Source organism: Microcaecilia unicolor, chromosome 1 (genome assembly GCF_901765095.1).
Source record: "Microcaecilia unicolor chromosome 1, aMicUni1.1, whole genome shotgun sequence".
Classification (NCBI taxonomy): Eukaryota; Metazoa; Chordata; class Amphibia; order Gymnophiona; family Siphonopidae; genus Microcaecilia; species Microcaecilia unicolor.
The window spans coordinates 489,366,909-489,384,764 of record NC_044031.1 but is presented as its reverse complement, the minus strand read 5'-3'; the positions used below and the strand labels follow the sequence as shown (position 1 = coordinate 489,384,764).

Below are 17,856 nucleotides of genomic sequence, written 5' to 3'. Positions count from 1 at the left end.
TAGTTTGAAATATCACAAGTAGCTGCACAGGGATTATTATGCACATGTTATTTTTGTATGAGCTATTATATTAACCCTGTTTGGCAGTAACTAAAAATAGATAAAATCATAAGACCACTCATTTTGTTCAGATTAATTTTTATTTTTGAAGAAATACTAATACAATTTTACAGAAAGTTTTTATAGTAAACTAATCCCACCATTGTAGGGATGAATAACTTAGGGATGCTGTTCGCCTGATTGTCTGTAAAGCCTCTGACTGCACTATAAGCAGCTGAAGAGAGAGTTTTCATCAGAATCTGATGCAGGTATCCCACCAATACAGGCAAAACATGAGTACAACATGGACAGCTGAAGATTGAACTTTCATCAGAATTCCTTTCCAGTGTCACACTGATATACAGAGTGAGGCAAAAAAAAAAAAAAAAAAAAAGAAGTAACCCCTAGAGTGTTTTTTTGTTGTTTTCTCAGTAACCACTTGTAATTTCAACTTAAAATTTTACAACTTTACTTGTTACTATCCTCTTTTATATGCTGAGTGGAATGAGATTATCTTTAAACACAGCAAAGTTGCAAACCAATTCTACCTTGTCATAGATTCTGTGACTGGTTGCAGGGGCCCTGGCTATTGTGTGATGGGTCTCTCAGCGATCACCCCACCCCTGAAGGGTGGCCTGGCATTTGCGTACTGGTATCTTTTTCGCTAGAAAAAATGCACCGACTAGAGTATAAAGTAAAATGTAAGATAACTGCACAAAAACATACAGAATACCACCATAAGTGACATGGAATGAAAAGTACAGGAGAGGAGAAGAATATGAAGTACCTCTGGAATGATATCCAGGGCCATACTGCTGCAAAATTAAAAGGTGAAGTGACCTTAAAATATTTAAAAGCAGGAATTTCACAAACATGAATATCGGTATGTCCCATGGGATAATGGCCATTACAATCAGACTCTGATTGGACACTCCTGGTCATGACACCTTTGAAAATTCAATCGTTACAAGAATAATGAATAAAAGAATAAAATATGCAAGTCTTTATAGGAAGGAAGAAGAATTTGATGTATTCTGTGTGGTTTCAGAGTGTTCGTTTCCATTGGGTAATGGGGGTGCAGTGCTCATCACACTTTTTTGCTGGGCTAATTTTTGGGACGTCTTCTGCTGGTTTTCCTGGAATTTATTGTTTTTATGGCAAGTTGCACCCATTCCAACTTGGGATCCACACAGATCATTATATTTCTGTTAGTGATGAACCTGGATAGAGAAAAAGCCATGAACAAAAATATCATTAGGAGTCATCTGAATTCTTGAAGGGATGCTTCTTGTAATATAGAAGAGAGAAATCTATTTCAGGACCCATTGTGGCAAGTTGTTACCTCACTGTATCTAGGGCCTTGAAAGCCATATTAGTGTCTGGCGTGCACTAATGACCCATTCACTTTGAATGGGCTGTGTCAGCATTGCCGTGCGGCTTAGTAAACAGGGACAAAGATAAATGACAAAGATAAAGACCAGTGTAGCCCATTCCATCTGTCCAGTAAGATGGCCAGGGTTGTAAATGCCACTCCATGCAAGTGACCTAGCCCATTTCTTTGAAAAATCAGTTTCTAGAGAGTTTTCATCATGATGTACCTACTTGGATTCCTCTTCTAGAAAACAATTAGAAGTTCATTCTATGGAATACTGCCCTCAGATTATACAGAGAAATAAAGTATTAAGCATTATTGGATCAAGTTCTTGGAATAAATTACCAATAGAATTGCAGACGATGGAAACATTCCTATCTTTTAGGAATGGTTTTAAAACATTTTTCCTACATTTATAATGTAAACTTTATATGAATAACTTACCTGCTTTCTTCCTACTATAGGGGCCCTTTTGCTAAGCCATGTAAGCATCTATGCGTGCCCAGCGCGCACCATAATGGAGTTACCGCCCGACTATCGCGTGGCTCATGTGGTAATTTCAATTTTGGCGTGCGCTGAAAAATAATTTTTATTTTCAAAAGTGCACCAAGTGATATTTGACACACATAGGTCATTACCGCACGGTTACCACGTGAGACTTTAACATTAGGTCAATGGCTGGCGGTATGGTCTCAGACCCAAAATGGGCACTCGCCAATTTTGATTTTGCCACCCATTCATTTTCAGCAAAAGGCTTTTTTTACAGGTGCTCCGAAAAATTGACCTGCGTGCACCCAAAACCCACGCCTATACTACCACAGGCCATTTTTCAGCGCACCTTAGTAAAAGGACCCCGTAATGCTTTGTTCTGTTGTATACCATTTTCAATGGACTATGTTCACTAAATGATACAAAAATTGATGATGATGTTATTGATGATCATGCTTTTGTTTTGGGGGTTGAAAAGTACAAACAAAACAAGCAAACAAACAAGTAAAGATGCAATGAGGCATAACATAAGAATAGCCATACAGGGTCAGACCCATATCCTGTTTCCAACAGTGACCAATCCAGGTTACAAGTATCTGGCATAAACTCACATAGTAGCAACATTCCATTTTACGAATCCCAGGGCAAGCAATGTTTTCCCCATGTCTGTCTCAATAGCAGACTATGAGCTGTTCCTCCAGGAACTTGTCCAAACCTTTTTTAAATCTAGATATGCTAACCACTGTTACCACATCCTCCAGCAATGAGTTCCAGAGTGTAACTATTCATTGAGTGAAAAAATATTTCCTCCTATTTGTTTTAAAAGTATTTCCATGTAACTTCATTGAGTGTCTCCTAGTCTTTGTGATTTTTGAAAGAGTAAAAAAATTGATTTACTTCTACTCATTCTTCACCATTCTACACCACTCAAGATTTTGTAGACCTCAATCATATCTCCCCTCAGCCATCTCTTTTCCTAGATGAAGAACCCTAACTTCTTTATCCTTTCCTCATATGAGAGGAGATCCATCCCCTTTGTTATTTTAGTCACTGTTTTTGAATCTTTTCTAATTCCGCTATATACTGTATTTTTTTAGATACTGCAACCAGAATTGAATGCAATATTCAAGATGAGATCGCACCATGGAGCAATACAGAGGTATTATAGTATTCTTGCCTGTGTTCTAAATCTTTTCTTACTAAACTGTTTGATGGACTGAGGCTGCTAGAGTCCTAAAACGTTTCTTCTATAACTGTTTGAGTATATATCTTATCTAAAACAAACTTTAAGAGGAAAAAAAACACTGTTCTTTCTTTTGCTGTGGGTCAAATTTAGCTAAATTTAGCTAAAACCACAAGCATGAAGCAAGACTTGTACTAAGGATAGAAAGGCAGCCTGGTCTCCAGAGAAAAGAAGTAGAGAGAAAGATAAGAAAGGAGAAGTAACTGGAGGACTTCCTAGAGATAGCAACTAGCTAGGGGATGGAGGTACAGAAGAGGTTCACCTGCTGAACAACTGCATGCAAGATGAATATCTGTAATTCTGTTTTTCACTCTTTGATATTGGTTCCGCTTATTGGTTTTGCAATTTTTCCTATAAAATGTTGGCTTTGCATACTGTCATTTGGAGAACCTCGGACATAGGGAGAGACCAGGAGGGGCATTTTTGAAAGAAACGTCTAAGTTGGAATTTGGACGTCTTTGTAAAAAATCCAAATTCGGAGGCGTGGAAAAGGTCATTTTCAAAAAAAGATGGCCGTCCATCTTTGTTTTCGAAAATACCTTGGACGTCCTTGGATTTGGACATCTTTGATTTTTGGTGATTTTCGAACGCAAAGACATCCAAGTCTAAAACGTCCAAAGTCAAGCCATTTAGACTTTGGAGGAGCCAGCATTTGTAGTACACTGGTCCCCCTGACATGCCAGGACAGCAAAAGGGCACCCTAGGGGGCACTGCAGTGGACTTCATTAAATGCTCTCAGGTACACAGCACCCTTACCTTGTGTGTTGAGCCCTCCAACCCCCCCCCCCCCACATAAATCCACTACCCCCAACTGTACACCACTACCATAGCCCTTACGGGTGAAGGGAGGCACCTATATGTGAGTACAGAGGGTTTCTGGTGGGTTTTGAAGGGATCCACAGTAGGATGAATTAATTTAAAGGAGATGAGTGTATTTCCCATTTTGCAGTGGAAATGCACACATATTTAAAAAAATTATCCTGTAGGCATTTATACCTGTTCTAGTCTGAATTGTCTACCAGTGACTGAGATGCAAATTGTGCTTACCTCAGTGATCTCTAACACTACTTCAAAAGGCACAGAAAAAAAAAAGAGTTGCTTCACTTAGCTCCTTAATTGGCTCCTCTTGTATGTATAGCTTTGTAGGTGGCAAAAAATAAACATGCATATTGCAAGATAGCCACTTAAATGTACAATTTCAGGTGCTTACATGTGTAAAGCCCCAAGTAATGACCTTTTTTTTTTTGGTGAACTGGCTCTTGATGCTGGACTTGCCAGCAAATAACATGTTTATTTGTTGGTTCTTTCAATATATTTTACAGAAGTCTCTGCGTTCAGAGAACCTTTTGTAATATACTTGGGGAATTTGGAATGTCCTAGTTTAGACACCCCACCTAGACATCTTATGCAAAATGGGGCTTATAGGGTGACACACCTAGTACGGTCAATAATCCCTTCCTCACACTGTTGCATTTTTGATTCTGGCGTACCAAGCCCCAGCCTTGGCTGACCTCTAGAAACTGCTACCTACATTCCTCTGCCCGCTCTGTCGAATGCCTTTGGCTGAAATCCCGTGCCCATTCTGACTTCATACAGTTCAAATTCTTGCTGACCTCCTTCCAGTCTGCTCTTTCAAACAGGACTACTACATATAGTTGACAAATTCTCTTGGATCAAACCCTCAATGTCTCTTTACCACACTGAGCTCTCTCCTCAAAATGCCTTCACTTCCAACTCTCCCTTCACATACTCCCCAGACTCTTGTGATAAGGGTCACAAGATTAAACTTGAATTCTGAACTAAGTCACCTCCACCTCTCCTTCCCTTAGTCCATTCTCTCAACCCTCCTTCAACACCTGCCTCCTTTTCTTCATTTTCTAAAACCACTGAAGAGGAAACTGCACATTTTCTTTCCTCCTCAAAACTAACTACCTGTTCCTCTGACCCTATTCCCACCCATCTACTTAGCACTATCTCTCCTACCGTCATCTCTTTAATGTGTCATATTCTCAATCTTTCACTTTCCACTGTGACTGTTCCTGATGCCTTCAAACATGCCGTAGTCACATCACTCCTCAAAAAACCTTGATCGGTCCCTACCTGTCCTTCCAACTATCCCTCCTCCCTTTACGATCCAAGATACTTGAACTAGTTCTTTTTAAATGAGAACAGTGGAAGGATGTAGAGAATTCACTTCTGGCTCTGTTTTGGAGCGCCAGTCTCGGGGTCGATCCCACCCGGGTTTGTACAGCCGATAATACAGGTTTTTTTTTTGAAGAATTGTTTTGGAGTATGTTTCTATCACAGGGACTGGTAATTTAATGGATTAATGTAGTTTAAGAATAGCCATATAACAAAGAGTAATCATGAATGCTATTTCTTTGTTTCAGTATGGTGCCTCATAAGAGGTGTGGGTTCCTTTTATGTATCCTTCTGAGGAAGCACTGATTGCAAAACTCTGCATACATTTCTTCTTTGGTACCTATATAAGAACTTTGGAAGAGTAATCGTAAGAACAAAGCTTTTTAACATTGGGGTGCTATGGTTGGAGAGAAATGAAAATTCTATGTGCGGTAAAGTTGTCATCAAAAGGTTACAAGATCTAAATGGATTGAATAAGATGATCACTCAATGGTGGTTGGACAGTCCATAGACACTACTTTTGTATAGGTTTATCTACATTTCTATGTTTCACATAGTTAGAACTTTTGTCCAACTGGTGTAGTTTATTAAAATCTGTGTATACAAAACAGCAAAGTTGTGATTGTAATGTTCAGCATTTCGTTTAGACTAGAAATTGAGACATAATTCAATAATTATATAATCTAAAAAGTGTTTATAAAGTAAGGATCAATATTTTTGTATGTGCTAGTTTTAGGGAGTTAAATTTTAATGCCAAGAAGTGCAGAGTGATGCACTTGGGGTGCAGAAACCCAAAAGAGAGATACTGGATAGGAGGAGAGAGATTAGAAAGCTCGACTCAGGAGAGAGACCTTGGGGTGTTGGTGTCTGAGGATCTGAAGGTTAAGAAACAATGTCACAAGGCGGCGGCCTTGGCCAGAAGGATGCTAGACTGCATAGAGAGAGGTATAACCAGCAGAAGAAAGGAGGTGTTGATGCCCCTCTACAAGTTGTTGGTGAGACCCCACTTGTAGTTTTGTGTTCAGTTTTGGAGGCCGTATCTTGCTAAAGATGTAAAAAGATTGGAAGCGGTGCAAAAGAAAAGCTACAAAAATGGTATGGGATTTGCGTTGTAAACCATATGAGGAGAGACTTGCCAACCTGAACATGTATACTTTGGAGGAAAGGAGAAACAAAGGTAACATGATACAGATGTTCAAATATTTGAAAGGCATTAATCCGCAAACAAACCTTTTCCAGAGATGAGAAGGCAGTAGAACTAGAGGACATAAATTGAGAGTTAAGTGGGGGCAGACTCAGGAGTAATGTCTGGAATGATATTTTCACGGAAAGGGTGGTGAATACATGGAATGCCCTCCCACGGGAGGTGGTGGAGATGAAAATGGTAATGGAATTCAAACGTATTGGATAAACACAAAGGAATACTGTTTAGAAGAAATGGATCCACGGAATCTTAGCAGAGATTGGGAAGCAACACCGATAATTGGGAAGCAAAACCAGTGCTGGGCAGACTTCTATGGTCTGTGCCCTGATTGTGACTGAATAAATATGGATGGGTTGGAGTGTAAATTTTAAGGGGCTTCGATGTTAGCTTCAGAACGTTTAGTACAAGAAGAGTGCTGGGCAGACTTCTACGGTCTGTGCCCTGAGAATGGCAAGGACAAATCAAACTCAGGTATACATATAAAGTATTGCATACCATGTAAAATGAGTTTATCTTGTTGGGCAGACTGGATGGACTGTACAGGTCTGTATCTGCCATCATTTACTATCATGAACAGCTTGGGGCAGGGAGGAGGGGAGGGAGTAGAAAGGAGATGCTGGATACCATGGGGGTTGGAGGAAATAGAGGAGAATATTGATGCTAGACACCATGGGAGGGGGTAGGAGAGATGCTGATGTAAGTGGGATGGGAATGGGCCTTGAGCAGACCCAGAGTGGTGGGGCCCATGGCTGAAGGATTGCCTAGAGTGCCAGATATCTTTGGGCCAGCCATGGAGCTCACAGCACTAATACTGGGACCTTAAGTGCTATATTCCTATCCTTTCTTCTGTTTACCTTTTGCTGATGAAATTATATGGGACTGTGGGCCCTGTGACACTATACTCAAATTTTTTTTACAGATTGTCTACTAGATATGCTGGGACACTATTTTCCTTTCTTTTTTAAAAGGATAAAAGGACTGCAATGGGAACAATTACTCACATTATAGCTGCTATTGGTGTCTTCTGGTGTATGAATCTGCTGATCCGTTTCACATTCAGTGGCTTGTTTGATTTGATATCCGTGCAACTTTTTATTTTCACCTGGTGCCCTCCAGGACCTGCTATAGAAAACCAAAACAAAACCTGTAAATCGTTTATCATTTATTGAATTTGATATATTGCTTCTTTTGTCAGACAAGCCTAAGCAGTTAACAGTAAAAATTATAATAAAAAAAAATTAAAGGATAACTTCATAAAATAATATGAAAGAATCATTCTTACTAAAAGAATAGAGAAGAGAACCATTCATACTGACCTCACTATACTCCAAATACGGACCCCGCCCCCCCCCCCCACCTCCCAAACTTGGAAAAAATTCTTTGTTTAGCAAAATGCCAATTCAAACAAATATGTCTTTAATAAAGAGTGAAAGGCAGTATAAGACTTTTCCAGCTTAAGTTAATTTGGCAGAGTATTCCAAGGTGCAGGAGCGAAAAAATACCACTGGTAGCTGGTACTTTGCTCATTAAATACTGATGTAGTAGTCCTATTAACCTCTCATGAAGAGTTTTGCATCATCTCTAATCCCTTGCTGTCACCCTCCCCCCCCCCCCCACCCCAAGAGCTCCTAATAACATGGTACAGCCAGAGATGGATCACAAGTTTGTAGGCTAGAGAATGACACGGTGACAAAGTTTGTCTCTGTCTCCCCGCCCCGTCCCCGTGGGTTCTGCGTCCGACCCCACCCCGTCCCCGCAGGTTCTGTCTCCGTCCCCACCCCATCCCTGAAGGCCCTGTCTCTGTCGCCACCCCGTTCCCGCAGGTTCTGTCCCCGTCCCTGCCCTATCCCCGTGGGCTCTGTCCTCATCTGCAGAAGCCTTGAACACTTATAATTTTATATTTAAATCTTTTATATTTCAACAGTTTTATTGATGACATAACAAAATATACAACTCTTTTCCCATACAGTAACCACTGTATAGCATTACAACATGTACAATGACAATACAACAGATTACAGCCGTTTTTCCAGTCATCAAACTTTTATTATTTAAATCTTTTTAATAAAGTATAAAAAGGTACAATATGCTATGTAGAACAATAATAAAATGAGCAGCTATAATAACCCTCCTTCCCACCACTACCCTCTACCCTTCCAACAATAGGTGATTTCTACTAAACCAAGGAATCCTAATTCACACTGTTAAAATATACAAGGGTATAAATACAATTCGTTCTATATGCCCTAGAGGGGAAACATATGCCCTATAAAGCACTGTTACGGTTTTTTAAATCTATGGATAAATAAGAAGTCATCAACAATCTCAGGATTCAATCTAGCTCTCCTGTCTTCCACAGTCCTTCCTAGAATAGAATTTGTCTTTTTAGAAGATGTGCTGGTAGCAGAATGTACAGGATCCCTCATGCAAATTTTGCTAGTTGTGGCCAGTATGTTTGCTTGCTTTTCCAAAACATCAAAATATCTTTGTAGGCATCACTTAAACATAAATAACAGTCCAGTTCATTAATAGGCTTCAAAGTAGAAAATTACATGGGGACAAAATTTGTCCCCTGTCCCCATCCCTGTGGGCTCTGGCTCCATCCCTGCCCCGTCCCCGTTCCCACCCTGTCTCGGTAGGATCTGTCCCCACCCCGTCCCCATCCCCGTGGTTACTGCGGTTCCCCGTCCCCGTGTCATTCTCTATTGTAGGCCTCTGGGCCAATTAGCACATAGGGCACCCCTCCTCCTTCCAGCTACAACTGCCATGTACATAGTTTTAGTATCCATCACACAAGGAGCACAATATACATGCAACTGTGCAGGTATTTTAAATATATACAAGTATGCATATTACATCAAGTTGTGTTTTAAAGTAAAACAAATATGTATATAACATTGAGGATCTAGCTCACTAGTAATTGCTGTCTAACAGATTAATAGGAGACCTATTGCTCACATTGAGATAAGCCCCCTCCCTATCCATCTTCAAATCCCTACTCAAAGCCCACCTCTTCAATGTCGCCTTTGGCACCTAACCATTGTACCTCTACCCAAGAAATCTAGAGTGTTCCAATTTTTGATTGTCTGCACTCCTTGTCCTTTTGTCCTTTTTGTCCTTTAGACTGTAAGCTCCTTTGAGCAGGGACTGTCCTTCTTTGTTTTTGTACAGCGCTGCGTAACCCTGGCAGTGCTCTAGAAATGTTAAATAGTAGTAGTAGGTTACAGTACAGTATCTTCACAGAGGCTTTGCCTTGCTTTTCTCCTTTAAAGCTCATCTGCCACATCAAAGTCTAACTGTTTAGTAAGTTCACTTTCAGTTGATATATGAGTAAGTGAATTCAGTTGTTCCTGTTTCATCCTTATACGAATCTCATTTTTTGTATCTGTCCCATACGTAAGAATCTGTGGGATATTGGTATACAGACTCTCTACGTCAAAAGTGACCAAAAGCATGTCTTTACTTGGGGTGATTGTATTAAGCATATTGATGATGTCAGATGAATCCCGGGTGTAAGAAGGAATTTTATGAACCAAAGGGCGCAGGAACTTGTCTGTGAAAATTGATAAAGGTTCTAATAAGGAGCCACACGCAGATACAATTGGTCTGCCTGGAGGTTTTGTCAAAGACTTGTGTATTTTGGGAAGAATATATATAGTTGGTATGATTGGTTCTTTTACCACTAAAAAACTAGCCTCTTTTTCAGTTAGGTACTGTGCTTTCCTACCTATTTCAACTAATGAGGAAATTTCACTTTGAATTTTTGTTGTTGGATCCTTACTTAGTATTTTGTAAAAAGTTGGATCATTAAGCTGTCTATGTACCTCATCAATATAATCTGTCCTATTCATAACTACGACGGCTCCACCTTTATCGGCTGGTTTAATTACAATGCTGTGATCTTTCTGTAATGTTTTAATTGCAGCATTTTCTTCTTTGGTTAGATTATAAAAAATCCTCTTGTGGTCTTGTTTCTCCAGTGCTGCTATATCTTTAAGCACAACCGTTTCATATGTTTGTATTATGTGATGGGTATTGCCAGGTGGAAGCCATTTGCTATTGTTTTTTACTATTGATTGATCATTATAGTCAGATGTTTTTTTTGAAAAAAATTCCATAATTTTTAATTTCCTTACAAATTTGAAAAATTCTACTCTGGTCTTAAAAGCATTATATTTTGACGTAGGTACAAACGACAGACCTTTACTAAGAACATTCTTCTCTGTATCTGTTAGTTTTCTATCTGAGATATTGTAGACTGTATTTAATACCTGAATAGGACAGATTATATTGATGAGGTACATAGACAGCTTAATGATCCAACTTTTTACAAAATACTAAGTAAGGATCCAACAACAAAAATTCAAAGTGAAATTTCCTCATTAGTTGAAATAGGTAGGAAAGCACAGTACCTAACTGAAAAAGAGGCTAGTTTTTTAGTGGTAAAAGAACCAATCATACCAACTATATATATTCTTCCCAAAATACACAAGTCTTTGACAAAACCTCCAGGCAGACCAATTGTATCTGCGTGTGGCTCCTTATTAGAACCTTTATCAATTTTCACAGACAAGTTCCTGCGCCCTTTGGTTCATAAAATTCCTTCTTACACCCGGGATTCATCTGACATCATCAATATGCTTAATACAATCACCCCAAGTAAAGACATGCTTTTGGTCACTTTTGACGTAGAGAGTCTGTATACCAATATCCCACAGAAAGAACCATATGTAAGAATGGCAGCTATCCCTCACAATTTGTCATCTGTAAGGTTAAAATCAGTTTTAGAGCAATATAGACATTAGGGAAAAGTGCATTGCAACCCATATTTTAGCAAAGGATCCATCAGTTTCTGTGGCAGCATTCTGCAATCCGACTCCTGTCCATGACACCAGGTGACAAATGTTCTCAGCTGAATCAGCTCATTGCCCAGGCTGCTGTCCAGGTCAGATGAATAGGTGTTTGAGAGGCACTTGGCCTTCGAAGGAGCAGGTTCTGCCTCTGTAGTGAAAGTATGCTAAACAGTGTACATACATACATGCATATGCATCAAGACAGAAACTGAGACTAAAATGTCTCTATCTGAAATATTCTGCCTTCGAGAGTAAAGTCTGAATCTTCATCATCAGTTTCATCAGTAAAATGCTTGTGTTTTTGTCTCCGCTGAATGTCCTTTTTGTCCTATTTGTAGGATCTACTAACACTAGGCACGTCTAGGGATTTGCATTCATAGCTATCAAAGAAATTTTTTGGTTATCCAGGAAAGTCAGCAGCAACTTGAGGGCTCCAACAGTTGTGGCAAGATCAACATCTGTTTTCTACAGTACAGTGGATGATGCATTGAATTGAGCTAGAACAGGGTTCCAGAAATTTGCCATGAAGTCATTTCTAGGGTGGCTAGATATCCACAAAGTCCATCAATTTCTCTCTGTGTTGCATTTTTCTGCTACGTCTTCTGAAAAAGTCTGCAATGTCGACTTTGTACTGCTATAGTTATTCCAAAGGACTTTGGCAGAATCTGCCTGAATGTTCCATCATGTGAAAAAGAGATCTAGAGCACATGTACTTGTATATGTTTTGACACAGGCTCATATAAACAGAGCTTCTCTTTGAAAACCTAGGCTAGAATAGTGAAGTACAGTGGTGCATATATACCTGTGCACATACTAAGTGAAGGGAAGTTTTCAGCCCAGGGAATTGACCCCATTAAGTATTATATTACCTGAGCAAATTCCTTTGAACACTACCCCAATACTGCCTCCACTCTATCTCTATATCAGCAGTATAAGTTACATACAGAGTAGTATAAGTTACATACAGAGCAACTGCACTGGCTTCCGCTCAAGGAACGAATTGAGTTCAAGATCTGCACGACCGTACACAAAATTATTCACGCAGATGCCCCACTTTATATGTTAAACCTAGTGGACTTACCGCCCAGAAACGCCAAAAGATCGGCCCGCAAATTCCTCAATCTGAACTTCCCCAGCTGTAAAGGAATGAAATACAAGCAGGCCTATGCTACTACCTTTGTGTACAAAAGCACACAGTTTTGGAACGCACTACCCATGGCCTTGAAAACCATGGACAATCTAACTAGCTTTCACAAAGCTTTGAAGACATGTCTTTTCAATAAAGCCTACAAGAAACATCCTTAACAAAACAAACCATTCCTTAAACCACCCAAGTACATAAAAAAACACCTCTCACACGACCTTACCTAACACCTGCCATCTAAACCCTCTTTACCTTCAGCTAACTACCAACTGTATTTCAAACCATGTAACGATTATATCATTACAACACTCTGTAAGCCACATTGAGCCTGCAAAAAGGTGGGATAATGTGGGGTACAAATGCAATAAATAAATACCTTTTTGTCAAAGCAAATTTGCATATTTTGACAGGTGGCCACACCCACTTCTGGTCACATCAGCCAATCAAAATCAAGAAAATGCTCAAGTCATGCCCACTCCCCATGCAAGCCATGTCTACTCCCTGCCCCACCTATTTTTAAGATGTCACCAGAAGTAACATCATAGTGCACCCAAGCTATGCCCCTTTTGCCTAACCCCGCCACCAAACTCCACCCTTTTTATATAATCCCACCCCAAACCCTACCCCTTTTTGCATAGCACCGCCCCAAGCCCCATTCCCTATTGGTGACATCATATGAAGTGATGTCATAACTCTGCCCAGGCTACACCCCTTTTTCAAGATGGGAGCAAGTAGTGTATGCCTTTATGGGCACTTCCTGTTTTACATTACACTACACCATCTTAGATGAGTTATGTGATAGGAAGTGATGTCAATCTTTACATCAATCATCCGACACTGCCTCCTGCAGTCTTGGAGGAGCTTGCACAGTTTATTTTTCCCAACCCTTAAACCATTACATCACAGAGTTCATCAGACCAATTCTACAGGCAGATGACCAGAAACTTTCTTATATGGTAGGGATGGCCTGCCATATTGGAGGCGGCACTGAAAAAAGGAGGGAGTATTACTCCTCATGGTTAGAAGTACATTGGGGGGGGAGGTGTTCGGGAGGGGCACTAGATCACCAGGGGCAGGGCCAGTCTTAGCAAGTGTGGGGCCCTGTGCAGACCAATTTGATGGGGCCCCACCCTAGCTCCACCTCCACTGAGCTTCAGGACCCCTCTCCCTCCAAGCTCCAGGGCCCCTCCCTCCCTCTGAGCTCCAGGGCCCGGCCCCACTCCGAGCTCCAGGGCCCCTCCCTCCAAGGCTCCCCTCCCTCCCAGCTCCAAGGCCTCCTCCCCTCCGGGGCCCCCCTTCCAGCTCCAAGGGCTCCCTCCCAGATCCAAGGGTCCCCTGCCAGCTCCAAGGCCCCCTCCCTCCCTCCCTTCCAGCTCCAAGGCTCCCCTCCTTCCAAGGCCTCCCTCCCTCCGAATTTTAAAAGTCATCTTACCTCGTCGGGTTACAGTGGCAGGCACAGCAGTGACAAGCATGCGAGCTCGGCATTCAGGAGCCTTCCTTTCTCTCTCTCAGCTCTGGTTCCGCCCTCATTTCCTGTTTCCGCAAGGGCGGGACCAGAGCTGAGAGTGGGAAGGGAAGACTCCTGAAGCGCTGAGCAGCTCGCATGCTTTTCACTGCTGCCGCCTGCCACCATAACCCCAATGAGATAACTTAGATGACTTTTAAAATTCAGAGGGAGGGGGACTGGAGCTCGGGCGGTCGGGGTGGAGTTGAGGCACGCTGCGCGGGGCCCCCTTGAGCATGAGGCCCTATGCGGTCAACTTGGACGCCTCGCCCTAAGACCGGCCTTGACCAGGGGTGTCTGATTTGCCTCTGTTGGTGGGAATCGGGGGATGCTATATCAGGGGCGTGGGGAGCACTAGACCACCAGGGAAGTGTTGGGTGCTTTGTCAGGGGGGGGGGGGGGGTCATCTCTCCGGGGTGGAATGGAGAGGCCTGCTAGCATGCACCCTTGTTTGGTGCACTGCCCACTGAGCATTGGGGAGGAATAGGTTAGCCTGTTTAGCATGCATTTGCATGCTCATTGCGTTCAGAGCTGGCCAGCGCATTGTTACACCACACTAGCCAGCTCTGATCTTTGAGCAGGAGCAAACACAGGCATTAGTAGGGTGCTATTGACCTCTAGTGCCTACCTTTGCTTTTGGTCATCTAGGCACTCAGTACCCCCTCACCTTTAAATATGTGTACAGTCTGTGAATTGCAGCTAATTCCATAACTCCTGTTGGTATGGAGAATACAAATCGAAAGGATGTAAAGCAGAGTTTTTCAGACAGAATACGAACCTGTCGGTGAATTAAAAATGTGGACCCATTTTTTAAATGGTTTGAAAAGCACGCAAGTGTATAAATCTGTGGTCAATAAGATGGTGGACCACTGTGTAACTCTTAAGGTGCCTGCCTTTTTTTTTCTGTGGAGCAGAGTTTGCCCAACTCTGAAAAACAGCAAGGTAAAGTCAGATAGTATTCCAGTATAACCTTATCTTAATACTAGTAAAAAAAAAGGCCTGTTTCTGACACAAATGAAACGGGCACTAGAAAGGTTTTCCTCTGAGTGTATGTGAGAGAGAGTGTTTGTGAGAGATGGAGTGTGTGTATCAGAGAGAGAATGATAGAGAGAGACAGCGACGGAGTGTGTGTGTGTTTGTGTGATAGAGTGTGTGAGAGACAGTGTCTGTGTGTGTGAGTGTGTGTGAGACAGAGAGATAGAGACTGTATATGTGACAGAGAGATAGAGTGTGTCAGAGAGAGTGTATGCGAGAGACAGAGAGTGTATGTGCCCCACCCCCCTCTCTCAGGACTCCCTTTCCCCCCCACCTCTGTGGTCTGAGGACCCTCTCCACCCCCACCTCTCTGGTCTCAGGACCCCCTCCACCCCTATCAGGTCCCAGGACCCCTCCCCCTTCCTCTCCCCTGCCCCCCTGCAGCCAACCATGTCCAGCGATGCTCCTCTCCCCCTGCAGCCACCCATGTCTAGCGACCCTCCTCTTCCCCTGCCCCCCCTCCAGCCACCCATGGGAGTAAGTTCATAAAGATTTTTCCACGAGTAGATGCCTATTTTATATACAAAAAAAAAGGGCTTTTATGAAATGTCATGTCTGCATATACATGTAAAAACTGCCCACAGAGAACAGGCACTTTCAAGTGATATGCATACTTTGGATAGAGCAGATACAATGCATGAGTGTATTTTATAAAATACGTTTGTACACACTCACTCTGGCTATCCACAATGAATCTGCATGAAAAAGATTTGCATGTATTTGATGGCAGTATATGCAAATCAATGTCATGCATATTTTTTTTTGTTTCATTTGTACCCCGTGCTTTCCCACTCATGGCAGGCTCAATGCGGCTTACACGGGGCAATGGAGGGTTAAGTGACTTGCCCAGAGTCACAAGGAGCTGCCTGTGCCTGAAGTGGGAATTGAACTCAGTTCCTCAGGATCAAAGTCCACCACCCTAATCCCTAGGCCACTCCTCCAATTATTGTGGATATCCTGAAAACCTGACTGGCAAGGGGGTACTCCAGGACTGCCCATAGAAAACAAAACTTAACACACCATAACAGCCCTAAACCACCTATCAGAAGACAGTGCTATACATACTACACTGGGCTTTGGAGCACCAATATACCTACTATTGGGAAACTGGAACAAGCTGCACTGTTACATATTCTTGCACAGATGCTGGCAGAATCCTTCACCTCAGTCACACATGCAGAACATGGACACACCTTCATCTATATAACAGAAGAGTAGCCATACTGGATCAGACCAATGGTCCATCTAGCCCAGTATCCTGTTTCCAATGTGGCCAACCCAGGTCACAAGCACCTGGCAGAAACCCAAATTGTGACAACATTCCATGCTACCAATCTAATGCAGAACAGGGAGCCACAAAAAACAAAAAAAACAACAACAATCGAAATAGAGACCCCCTGCCCAAGGAAGCCAGACTCTAAACAGTGCAATACTGGTAAAAAAAAGAGACAGGTTCCCAGATCCATTCCCATTCCCCAATAGTGAACAAATGGCAATACACAAATTTATCCGGTTGTCAAGCTTAAGCTCAAATATATGTTATTATAACTATAGCATCTGTAGTTTTGTTAATTCAAACCTTAACTTTAATTTTAAGCTAATGAGGACCGTCAAAGGTGGACTTCCTTAAGAGAATCTTCTTTTATAAAATTAGGAAGTAGGTGAAATACCCAGTTCTTCATTGGTCCATGTTTTTTAAGCTTTTTAATACTAGTATTTTCTTCTTTTAAGCTAATATAATAAATTTCATAAACAGACTACTGTACTTATCTGTAATTTTATAAGAGAAGATTATCTTAAGTCCACCTCTGACTGTCCTCATTAGCTTAAAATTAAAGTTAAGGTTTGAATTAACAAAACTACAGATGTTATAGTAATATTTGATTTAATACACAAATTTATACGTCTGAAGGTATAAATGTGTGCAAGTACTCTAAGTGTGTACAACATATTTTATAAAATACACTCATGCATTGTACCTGCTCTATCCAAAGTATGTACATCACTTGAAAGTGCCTGTTTTCTGTGGGCAGTTTTTACATGTGTAAGCAGTCATGACATTTTATAAAAGCCCTTTTTTTTGTACATAAAACAGGCATCTACTCGTGGAAAAATCTTTATGAAATTACTCCCATGGAGGTGAACTTTTTTTTTCTTTATCTTGTTCCAGTCTTCTCAGTCATCCAGTCTTCTTTGCAGGATGTAGATTTCATATCTGTTCCATAACTATCATACAGTAAATACAAAGGTTGGACTCTGGCCTTTTTTTTTTTTTCCTTCCTGCACACTTATGTAACTATAACTAATCCCACAGTCTATGCTGATTTTCATGCAGACTTACCTTTTATGGTGCTCACAGTGTAGAGGATAAAACAGACCAGGACTGACATGGCCAGTTTCATGGCTGATTGATGGTTCTCAGTACTAACAGAAGAGATGATTAAATCAATTTCTGTTTGAGGATGGCTTATATATAATGGTCAACCTACTTCTGGTTTTCTCTGTAGATGACTATCAGAATTGGGGAATACAGAAAAGTGGAAAGTTTGAGAAACTCATGTAGAACATTTTCTGTATTCTTTTTGAGGAGGGCTTATATCTAATGGTCAGTCTATCTTTAGTTCTCTCTGTGCAGGGGTGTCACAGTCAGGGAAAGTTTGAGAAACTCGTGTAGATTTTTTTTTTTTCAAAGTGCAAGTGTAAAAATATCATAGCAGCCCCCTGCCTCCCACTGTTCTTTCTTTCAAGGCTTGCATGTGGTCCCAGCTTGCACTTTAAAGATCATGCATATCATCTCATTTTTCTGCAGCCTGTGGACATCAGCAACCACA

The 17,856-nt window shown here is 41.4% G+C and overlaps 1 protein-coding gene across 2 annotated transcripts; it reads right to left on the bottom strand.

Annotated features, from left to right (window-relative positions):
* Positions 1-650: 650 nt before the first annotated feature.
* Positions 651-17,623, bottom strand: LOC115460358 (lymphotactin-like). Of its 2 annotated transcripts, none has more exons than XM_030190138.1 (3): positions 17,367-17,623; positions 7,491-7,611; positions 651-1,259 (listed from the first exon to the last, which is right to left on the bottom strand). In XM_030190138.1, the coding sequence occupies exons 1-3, from the start codon at positions 17,425-17,427 to the stop codon at positions 1,145-1,147; spliced, it is 297 nt and encodes a 98-aa protein (XP_030045998.1). In that variant the 5' UTR covers positions 17,428-17,623; the 3' UTR covers positions 651-1,144. The 2 variants fall into 2 exon arrangements, with proteins under 2 accessions (XP_030045998.1, XP_030045999.1); XM_030190139.1 differs by having other exon boundaries at positions 7,491-7,608.
* Positions 17,624-17,856: the final 233 nt, after the last annotated feature.

What these genes read in the sequence shown, in the direction of transcription:
- LOC115460358 (XM_030190138.1), bottom strand. Translation starts at nt 17,427, where the DNA reads ATGAAACTGGCCATGTCAGTCCTGGTCTGTTTTATCCTCTACACTGTG. An exon ending in CACTGTGAGCACCATAAAAG is followed by an intron (nt 7,612 to 17,366) that starts GTAAGTCTGCAT and finishes GGTTTTCTATAG; the next exon opens with CAGGTCCTGGAGGGCACCAG. An exon ending in ACACCAATAGCAGCTATAAT is followed by an intron (nt 1,260 to 7,490) that starts GTGAGTAATTGT and finishes TTCTCTATCCAG; the next exon opens with GTTCATCACTAACAGAAATA.